This window comes from Piliocolobus tephrosceles, chromosome 16, assembly GCF_002776525.5.
Source record: "Piliocolobus tephrosceles isolate RC106 chromosome 16, ASM277652v3, whole genome shotgun sequence".
Lineage (NCBI taxonomy): Eukaryota > Metazoa > Chordata > Mammalia > Primates > Cercopithecidae > Piliocolobus > Piliocolobus tephrosceles.
The window spans coordinates 44,373,769-44,384,249 of NC_045449.1; the positions used below are offsets into that span (position 1 = coordinate 44,373,769).

Here is a 10,481-nt window from a genome sequence, read left to right on the forward strand (position 1 = left end):
AAAAGAAAAGAAAAGAAAAGAAAAGAAAAGAAAAGAAAAGAAAGAAATGTGCTTCAGAAAGTTTCTTCTAGTCACATGGAAGGTACAAGGAGGAGCCAGACCGGAGGCAGGGAGCAAAGGAGAGAGAGTTGTATGTTTTGGGGTGGCAGGGGGTGGCAGGTGGGGGCAGTCTCCCCTCCACTCAGGTGAAGGCCTGAGCTGAGGCAGTTCGGTCCAGAGGGAGAGGAGAGCCCAGGTTCCGTGGGTGTGAGAAGGCCAATCAACAGAACTTTTTTCTTTCATTAAAAGGGTGTGCTAAGCACCTACGGTGTGCCAGGCACTGTTCTCTGCCTGTGATAGAGCAGTGAACAAAACAGAAACCTGTCCTCATGGAGCTGACATTCTAATGGGTGGAGAGAGACATTAAATGATATAAGCAAAATATATAGCATGCCAGAGAATGAGAAATTATATAGGAACAAAAGGAGTGGGGTTTTGGAGTAGGGGGGCTATTATAAGTTGGGTGGTCAGGGAAGGCCTCAGTGAGAGAAAGCATTTAAGCAAAGACTTGAAGGAAGTGAGGGAGAGAACCATGCAGAAATCTGTGGAAAGAGCCTTGCAGAAAAAGGGCAGAGGAGGTGCAAAGGCCCTGCAGTGCAGGCTGGCTTGTGTGAGGACGAGCCAGGTGGCCAGGGTGGCTGGAGTGGAGGGACAGGAGTAGTGCTCAGAGAGGCAAGGGAGCATAGGCTGACTCTGGAAGGCCACTGGGAGAACTTTGGCTCTTAATCTGCATGAGATAGAAGTCACTGGAGGGTTCTGAGCAAGGGAGTGATATAAACTGACATGTTTGATCAGGATCACTCTGGCTGCTGTGTTGAAAATAGACTGTAGATAGGAAAGGGAGGTGGAAGGAAGACCAGCTAGGAGGCTGTTTGTAATAATCCAGGCTAAAAGATGATGGCAGTTTAGACCCTCTGGTCTAAGAGACTGTGAGTTCTCCCTCTCACTTCCCTCCCTTTCCTCCTATCCTCTTCCCTCCTTTTTTTCCCTCTCCTCTCCCTTCCTCTGCTCTCCTCCCTTTCTCTCCATATATACACATATATAGGAGTATGTGTATACATTCGCACAAAGAATAATTTATTACGGAAAATCTCAGACAGATTCAAAATTAGAGATTACAGCAGAGTGTACTCTATCATGCACTCAAGAACTCACCACCCAGCCTCAACAATACCTAGTCACAGCCAGTCTAGTTTCGTATCTATTCCATCCACACCCTCCCCCTATTGCCCTGGATTATATGGAACCTAGTCCAAAACATCATATCTCTTCACCATAAATATTTCAGTATGTCTAGCTATCTTTTGAAAGTAGAGCTAACAGGAATTGTGGCTGAATCAGTTTGTAGGATGGTAGGGAAAGCAGTGAAGAATGACTCCAGGGGTTCAGCTGAGCAACTAGAAGCATGGAGCTACTGTTCACCAAGACTGGGAGGAGCAGCTCTGGGGCAGTAGAGATCAGGAGGTTGCAGCACATGCAGGCTGAAGACCCCTGGTGGACATCAAAGTGGAGTTGTCAACTAGACAGCTGGACACATGAATTACCAACTGGGTCTGGGGCTGAGAGAGAAGGGTAGCTTAGGGCTGTCTGACTTGGGCGACTTGGGTGGACAAAGGGGCTTTTTACTGAGTCAAGGAAGAGAGGAGAAGCTGGTTTGAGGTTACATGATCGGTTCATTTTGATGAGTTGAGCTTGAGATGCCTTGGGCCTTTTGACATGGTAACTTCCCTGGCAGGTGCCGAGTGCCCATGCTTGGAATTCAGGGGAGGGGGTCAAGGCTGGACATAGAAATAGGTGGTAGTTAAGCCAGGAGAGCAACTGGGGTGGCTTAGGGGTTGTCTACAGACAGGAAAGAGGGTCAGACAAGGCCAGGTGGGTATGGGTGATGGAATAGGGCCCTGAGATCATGGTGGGTGGAGTAGGGAGGCAAGGTCTTGACCCATTTTGAAGCCTGGGAAGACTCTTTCTGTTTGGAGACCCCAGTGCCAAGCTCAGGACTGGTACAGCATGAGGGCTTCATTCCGAGGTGCAGCACATGGCAAGCAGAGCTATGAGCAATAAGGACTTTTATGCTGGACCCATTGGGTCTGCTTACTCTTCCTCCGTGTCCTTGTGCAAGACCTAGCACTGGGTCACAGACCCGGGGCAGGAGAGAGATTTCAGGGGACTATGGGACTTTTTCCTTCCTGCCACTGCCACTGGATTCTGGGGGTGTCTCTTTGCTCCACTCCAACTGCAAGCCCTCTAGATGCTCAGCAGTGCTATCTCTGAGTGAGACCCTGCTCATGGCACAGCAAGTCAGTGTCCCCAGTAGGGCCAGTCTCTAGAACCAGACTAGCCAGGCTCAAATCCTGGACCACTGCTAGCTGGTGGTTTTAGTCAAGTGACTTAAGTTTTAGTTTGTTCAGCTGTAAAGTGTGCACAGTAACTGTCCCAACCCCACCGGGTTGTTTGAGTGAGAGATGATGTATGTACACTGTGTGATGTGTAGTAAGTGCTTCTTTTTTTTTTTTTTTTTTTTTTTTTTGAGACGGAGTCTCGCTCTGTCGCCCAGGCTGGAGTGCAGTGGCCCGATCTCGGCTCACTGCAAGCTCCGCCTCCCGGGTTCACGCCATTCTCCTGCCTCAGCCTCCCGAGTAGCTGGGACTACAGGCGCCCGCCATCTCGCCCGGCTAGTTTTTTGTATTTTTAGTAGAGACGGGGTTTCACCGTGTAGACCAGGATGGTCTCGATCTCCTGACCTCGTGATCCACCCGTCTCGGCCTCCCAAAGTGCTGGGATTACAGGCTTGAGCCACCGCGCCCGGCCATAAGTGCTTCTTAAATGGTAGCCATTATTTCCATCATCTCTCCAGCCTCATCACCCAACCTTTCTCTCCACAAAGCTACCCTCCAACTGTCCCTGGAGGTACCATCCTTGTTTCCCTACTTCCTAGCATTGCATATACCTATTTTGCCCACCTCATCTCTTACAAACTCCTACGCAGACCTTAAAACCCAGCTTTGGTGTTTCCTCCTCTGATGTATCCAAACAGGGCTACCATTCCTCCGTGTCTACGTGAGGGTTCATCACACCGCTCTGTATTTTAGTGCTGGCATGTCTGCTTCCCCTGAACACCCACCCACTCCCACCTGAGACGGGGAGACACCCTGTTTTTCATCTGTCTGTACTCCCAGCACTCAAGAACACGGGTTGAATGCCTGGGGTGTGGGTGCAGGTGGCCCCTGAGGTGGGCCTCTGGGCTTGTCATCACCTCTCACGTGTCTGGTCTCTGCTCCCTTCCCCTGGTTCGCAGACCTGGACTTGGCTGTGCCAGAGACGGCCAGACTGGACAGCAGTTTACACAAGGCCCGGGCCCAACTGTTGGCCAAGGGCCGGAGACACCGGCCGTCCCGCTCCAGGCTTCGGGACAGTGCCAGCTCCGCAGAGGACGGTGAAGGCTCCGACGGGCCCGGAGGCAAGGTTGGGGCAAGTTAGGAAAATACACACACACCCTCCCAGCCCTCCCACTCCTCCCACCCCTGGATACGCTCCAAAGTGCTTTTCCAGGGAAACCACATCCCCAGACTTCTGACCTAGTAATGCTAACAAGTGTTAGCTGCAGTTCACTTCTGGCTCATTTAATCATTTGTAAAGAAGATATTATTAGCCTCATCTTACAGCTGAGGAAACTGAGGCCCTGAGAGGTCCAGTAGCAAAGTCACTGTAAGTGAAGGAGGGGGAATTCAGCCCCAGCCTATGTGACTCAAAGCTTCTGTTTCCCACCTCTCACTCTCCAGCCACCCCGCTGCCTGAGGCATAAGGAAACCCTCCCTCTAGGCCCCGAAGGACCCTCAGGGCCCGCAGTTTACAGGGTGAAAGTCTCCCAGCTCCTTCGGGAAGGGAGGAGGAGGGTTCTCGGCTAGCGCCTGCCCCCTCGTCCAGGTGACCGACGGCTGCGGGAGCCCCCTGCACCGGCTGCGCTCGCCTTTGCACTCAGGCCCGGGGTCCCCGGCCGGGGGCTCTTTCTGCCTGGATCCTCCGGGGTTGCGGCGCAGCCTGGACGAGGATGAACCGCCGCCTTCGCCGCTCACGCGCTACCGGCCCCTGCACAATGCTGCCTCGCACGAGGGTCTGGCCGCCGCCTCCTGCTCTCCGCCGCGCTCCGCGCCCTCCTCCGACAGCTCCCCCAGCTTCGTGCGCCGCCACCCGCGCGCAGAGCCGCACAGCGAAGGTGAGAGGCAGCCAGCGCCGCACCCCCTGCTGGTCGCTCCGGGGCGCAGCAGCCCTTCCGGTCCCGGCGCGAACCGCAACTGCGGAAGGGGCAACCGGGCAGAGTGGCTGAGGGAGGTGGAGAATGAACGCCGTGGCTCACCCATTCTTTACCGAACGCCTACTAAGTGCCAGGCCCTGTGGGCTCTGGGACACCTAGGTGAGCAAACACGTGCAGCCTTTATCATCATAGTAGTTTAGTGAAGAAACAATCAAATCAGGCCTGGCTGGTGGCTCATGCCTGTAACCCCAGCACCTTGGGAGGCTGAGATGGAAGGATCGCTTGAGCCCAGGAGTTCGAGACCAGCCTGGGCAACACAGCGAGGCCGTCTCCAGAAAAAATTAAAAAATTAGCCCCGCGTGGTGTGCACCTGTAGAACCAGCTACTTGGGAGGCTGAGGTGGGAGGATAGCTTGAACCCGGGAGTTCTGAGCTGCAGTGAGCTATGATCACTCCTTGCCTCAAAAACAAAACAAAACAAAAACCCAATCAAATCATCCCCTAACTAAATGTCTAGCTACAAACTATAACAAGTGCTATTTGGGAAATGTGTGTGGCAGCGTGGCAGGAGAGCATACACCAGGATGCCTGGCCTGGCTGGGAACATCCTGGAAATGACATTTAAGCCAAGATCGGAAGGCTGTTTAGAAGATGGCCAGGACAGGCCGGGTGCGGTGGTTCATGCTTGTAATCCCAGCACTTTGGGAGGCCGAGGCTGGTGGATCACCTGAGGTCAGGAGTTTGAGATTGAGACCAGCCTGGACAACATGATGAAACCCTGTCTCAACTAAAAATACAAAACATTAGCTGGGCGTGGTGGCGGGCGCCTGTAATCCCAGCTACTCAGGAGGCTGAGGCAAGAGAATTGCTTGAACCCAGGAGGTGGAGATTGCAGTGAGCCAAGATCACACCATTACACTCCAGCCTGGGCAACAAGAGCAAAACTCCGTCTCAAAAAAAAAAAAAAAAAAAAAAATAGTTGGCCAGGATAAAATTGAGTAGTAGTGGTTCCTACCTTTTTGGAACATTTTATAGCTTGTAAAAGGCTGTCATAAGCATCCCGTTAGGCCCCATGAAGTAGGTGGATGTTATTATCCCCATATTTAAAATGGAGGAAGCCCAGAGAGATAAAGTGGCTTGTCCTAGGGCACCCAGCTAGTGAAGGTCACCAGAGCCAGGCTGCCTGATTCCAAGTCAAGAGAATTTCTACCAGCGCACACTGGCAGCCGAAGGAGACAGGCAGGGCAGCAGACAGGCAATTTCCTTCCTTCTCTCCCTGGAAAGATGACAGCCACGACGCCAGTCCTCCCGAGCCCGCCAGCCCCACCATTGGCCTGGATAAGAAGACCCGCCGAAAGTTCCTGGACCTGGGGTGAGTGGAGGCGGGGCTAGATCACACGGTTTGGAGCTGCTGGGGTAAGGGGTAGCACAGTAGGCAGCCCTGCTCCACTTCCTGCTGCCTCCCCACAGGGTTACCCTGCGCCGAGCATCCACGGGCAAGAGCCGGAAGGAGAAAGGCAGCAACCGCCTGTCCATGGGCAGCAGGTGAGAAGTGCCCACGGCGGCCCGCCCACAGCTCCCACCCCTGGCTCCCCGTGTGCCCTGGTCCTCCCCTCTGTACCCACACCCATGCTGGACACTCTCTCTGCAGGGAGTCAGTGGAGGGGTCCGGCAGGTCAGGGGTCTCCCCGTTCCTGCCTTTTTCCTGGTTCACAGACAGCGGCAAGGGCTCAGCATCCTCGGGTAGCACCACCTCCCCCGCCTGCTCCCCTAAACACGAGGGCTTCAGCCCTAAGAAGTCAGCTTCCCAGGTAAGTCCATAGCTTACTTGTCCCCAAACTGGCCCCCAGTCTCAGGTGACATGAGGGCATACTTCACCTGGTTCAGGCTGGGATTCAGACATTCCTGGAATCAATGTGTCCATCCATGGAGCCATGCAGTGATCCGTTACTTCATGCATTCTCTGAATTCATTCATTCACTCATCCACTCTTTCATATCCTGAGGAGTTCATTCCTTGATTCAGTCACTGGTTCATGCATTCAGCAAATCACTGAACACTGATTCCCTACTGTTCCCCCAGCTGGAGACTTCCTTCATTCCTGCTAACTCTTCTGCCCGGCTCAGTTCTAACCCCACTCCTGTGTGAGGAGCTGGGCCACCTGCTTGGTAGGGTGAGGCCTGGGGGATATAGAGAACAGGACCCCAGCCTAGTGGTCTGAAAGTTTACAAACCTATGTGATGTGAGACCGAGTAAAAGCAGCAATGATGAGCATCTGCTTATGTTCAGAGCGCCCTCTACAGTTTACAAAGCCCCAAACGCGTTTCTGCTTTACTCTCACAAAGGCTCAGTGAAGTAGGGAGGGAAGGCACGCTCATCTCCATTGTACAGATGAGCAAAGGAAGGCCCAGAGAGAAGGGGCTTGCCCACAGACTGGCACAGATGTAGGTGCCAAGCTCTAAGACCCCCAGCCCAGTACTTGTTCTATGGTTCTGTTTCTTATGTTCAGCTGGGCAGAGGAGAAAATCAGAAGCTGGGAATTCGGGGGAGAAAGACTCCCTTCGGACCTGGAACTTCCTTCCTTCCTCCTTCTCTTTCTTCCTTCCCTTATGCTGGGCACTGGGACACCATGATGAACAAGATAAAACCCAGGCCCTCCTAGAGCTCACAGTCCAGTGAGGATAAAGACCACTAATCAGGCACTTATTAGCTGGGGTACTAGAGCCTAGACGGGAGGCACAGAGCAGAGACGCCTGACCCAGCCTGGGGGAATCCCAGTGGGCTGCCTGTAGGAAGTGACACCTTGCCTGAGACCACCTCCATTCCTACTAACCTGGCTTGGTTCTAACCTCATGTGCTCCAGATGGCTGCCTGCTCTCCTGGAAGCTTCAGGTCCTGATGCCCAACATGAGTTATCATGTCCTGTGTGCGGGCCCAGCTCCTGGCTCACGCACAGGGGCACTGAGCAACTCCTGGTGCCTAGTCCAGGACTTCGGCTCCACCCAGATAGGGATGGTGGGTTGGGGGTGAACTCTCCTCAGTGGCATGCACCCTCTTCTGTCTAGGAATCCACCCTGAGTGATGACTCCACGCCCCCCAGCAGCAGCCCCAAGATCCCCAGTGGGCCCCGGCAGGAGGTCAAATGTTCTTACCCCTACCACACGCTGTCTCAGTCTTCAGATGAGGTGAGCAAGGCTGGCCCAGGGTACCCCCGGAGTCCTGACCTCTGACTCTGCAAGGTGCTCAGGTCACAGGCCAAGCCTCCCCCTCACTGTCCTTGGTCTCTGCCCAGTTCCTGGATGAACCCCTCCCCCCTGTCCACCATTGGACCAGCCAGCAGGTGGGCCAGTGGCTGCAGAGCCTCAACCTGGAACAGTATGCTGCCGAGTTTGCTGCACGGCAGGTAGACGGGGCACAGCTGCTGCAGTTGGACGGAAGCAAACTAAAGGTGGGTCAGAGCGGAAGGGCCATGACCCAGCCCAGTTACTTGAGGTGACTTTCAAGGATTGGAAGTCCCTCGTCCTGACCTTTGACCCTCAGCCCAGCCTCCTGGGCTGACCTTTTCACTCCATCTGTGGCTACTACCCTGACCTCTGACCTCTAGCAAGGTCCTTGGTCTAATCTTTTGTGTTGTAGCATGAATCCCTAGTTTGACTTGAAACTCTAGTCCATGACTTCAGTGTGACCTTCAAGCTCCAGTCCTGGTCTCCAGGCTGACCTTGCCCTCTAGGATGAGCCTTGATGCATATGAGTTTCCTGGTGTCATGGGAAGCCACATGTCTCCCCCTGGTCAGCTTGGTCTGATTCTGTCTCAGAGGCTGGTGGTAATGGTGGGCAGGGGGAGGATGTAGGGAGGGGGTGGGTGGTCTCTGACCTCTAAGCTGGGAGGTTCCCGGCCTGTGTCTTGATCTCTGCTGAATTGCTTCGGGGCAGGGATGGTGAAAAGAGCCCCCAGGAAGTCTCTGGAAGTGAGGAGGGTCCTTGGGCACTGACTAACTGTGTGACCTTGGGCAAGTGACTCTCCATCTCTGGGCCTCAGGAGGTTGGGCAGGGCCAGGCCAAGGCTGAAATCCTGAGTGGAGGTATATGGTAGGGGAGGAGGAGGAAGCGCCTAATACCCCCAACCCTCATCTCTCCCAACCACACTCATTCCAAATTCTTGCTCTGGGGGTTCTAATCCACGGGCAGGTCACGGTGTAGGAGGCGGAGGCTCCATTCCAGGGAGGATTCGGAGCTCCAGAGTACACCTGGGGCAAAAGGAGCCTGGGCGTGGGGGGCCAGGACTGGGAAGGTTCCGGGACTCTCTCCCTCACCCCGGACTCCTCCCCAGAGCCTGGGGCTCAGCAACTCACATGACCGGGCACTGGTGAAGCGCAAGTTGAAGGAGCTGGCAGCGGCTGCCGAGAAGGAGCGCAAGGCCCAGGAGAAGGCTGCACGGCAGCGGGAGAAGCTCCGGCGCCGAGAGCAGGAGGCCAAGAAGAGCTAGGGGAGGGTGCACAGGCGCTGGCGCTCGGCAGGGCGGCCGCTGGCTCGGCGGGCACAGGCCTCACCAGGGAGGCTGGGCCTGGGCGCCGCGCTTGGGCTAGCCTGGTCCCACAATCACGGGCGGACATGCCCTCTCTTACCCTATCACTTGGTCTAGACCCAGAGCCCCCAGAAAGGGAGACCCCAGGGAGAGGGCCTAGTAATAAATCCTATTTTGAGGACTTGTTTGGCACAGAATTCCTGGGGGAGGAGCAGATGAAGGGGAGAGGGCAGAGAGGCCAGGGCCGAGGCAAGTCTGGGAGCCTAGGTCAGGCTGTCCCACTGCCCTCAGGCCACCGTGCCGCTGGGGTAGAGGGGAGCTAGGAGGCCTGCCTGCCTGCTTGTCTGCCAGAGGCCCTGAGGCTGGGCCCCAGGGCTCAGAGCTGGGCTGGGCATTTCAGCAGAAGCAGGTGTGGGAGCTGCTCCTCTCCACTCTCCCAGGGGGCTGTGTGGTGGGAGAGCTCTGTCCTGCTCCCCTGAGAGGCCAGTGGGCGCTGCAGCAAGTTGCACTCAGGGTAGACTCCCAGCCAAGCTCCTCAACAGGAGAGCAGAGAAAGCAGCCTGGGGCGAGTGCAGGGGAAGATGAACACCCTCTTCTCCCACTCCCCTCCTCTGTCCTGTGGGTTCCAGGGGGCGAGATGACATCCACCCAGGTCTGCCTCTCAGGGCCCATTCAAAACCTGGTCTTTGACCCGTTCTGCAAGCCAGGACTCCCTTCACTTCCTGCTGCTTCCTCAGAGGGCACCTGAGCCCTCTTTGGGAGCTGAGCGAACAGGAGCTGATAGGGACAGAGGACACCACTTCCACCAGCCAAGGCCTAGGAGCTGCTGACCTGGTTAGCTCTCATCCCAGCCAGGCAGAGGGGCAAAACCTGGGGGTCCCTGGCAGCTGCGAGATTGGAAAGGTTCATCAGCACGCCATCTGCCCCAGGCATTGTCAGGGAATCAGTGGGCTCAGAACTGGCAGGCAGTGCAAGCTCTGCTTCGCTGGGCCACACTGAGGGCTGGGGCCAGCTCCCTGGATAGGGGTGGAGTCTACCAGCAGCCTGGGGACAGCATGTGTCCTTTTTAGGAAATGTCCTTGGAGGAAGTGTCCATGTGTGGCGCTGGTCAGCAGCTAGCCCCGCTTCCAGGACACTAGTCAGAGTTACCAATGGGGCCGGGGGGCTCCTGCTTGGAAACCCCTCCAGCTCCTCCCACCTGCCCAGAGCGATGGATGGCACCAGTGCATGCTGGCTCCCTCATTCCTGCCCAGGGGCTGCGGCTTACAGCCAGCACCCTGTACCTGGGACTCAGTCCTTATCCCCCCTCTGCTACCTGTGCTGGGAGAGGGGCTTCGGAGGGAAACAGATATGAGGACACTGGCACCATCTGGGCCTGGTGGCAGGGCCATGGGAGGTTGGAAGGCACCCACATCCTTAAAGCCATCAGTAGCTACAGTGGGTGCCCACCTGCATGCGAAGGGGAGGCAGTTCTCAATTTATTTCAATAAACACTTATGATGTGCCAGTGACCAGAATTTCTGTCTGCTCCAGCTGTTGGGTTGGCCAGATTCTGCTGGGCCCTGAGTGTGGTGGGACAACAGGTCTGTCACCAGGTGCTGGGCCATCCGGCGTTCTGCACGGATGGCTTTGCCCAGTGTTTTACTCACGGTCCTGAGCTGGGCCG

The 10,481-nt window shown here is 55.6% G+C and overlaps 1 protein-coding gene across 1 annotated transcript in view; it reads left to right on the top strand.

The window, feature by feature from the left end:
- SAMD14 (sterile alpha motif domain containing 14) overlaps positions 1-10,332 on the top strand; it is a 22,232-nt gene extending 11,900 nt beyond the window's left edge. The window contains exons 4-11 of the mRNA XM_023204437.2: positions 3,335-3,501; positions 3,964-4,252; positions 5,575-5,662; positions 5,761-5,835; positions 5,942-6,101; positions 7,356-7,475; positions 7,583-7,738; positions 8,621-10,332. Coding sequence (XP_023060205.1) covers positions 3,335-3,501; positions 3,964-4,252; positions 5,575-5,662; positions 5,761-5,835; positions 5,942-6,101; positions 7,356-7,475; positions 7,583-7,738; positions 8,621-8,776 — 1,211 coding nt within the window. The 3' untranslated portion in view covers positions 8,777-10,332. The remainder of the gene's footprint in view (positions 1-3,334; positions 3,502-3,963; positions 4,253-5,574; positions 5,663-5,760; positions 5,836-5,941; positions 6,102-7,355; positions 7,476-7,582; positions 7,739-8,620) is intronic.
- The last annotated feature ends 149 nt before the right edge of the window (positions 10,333-10,481 follow it).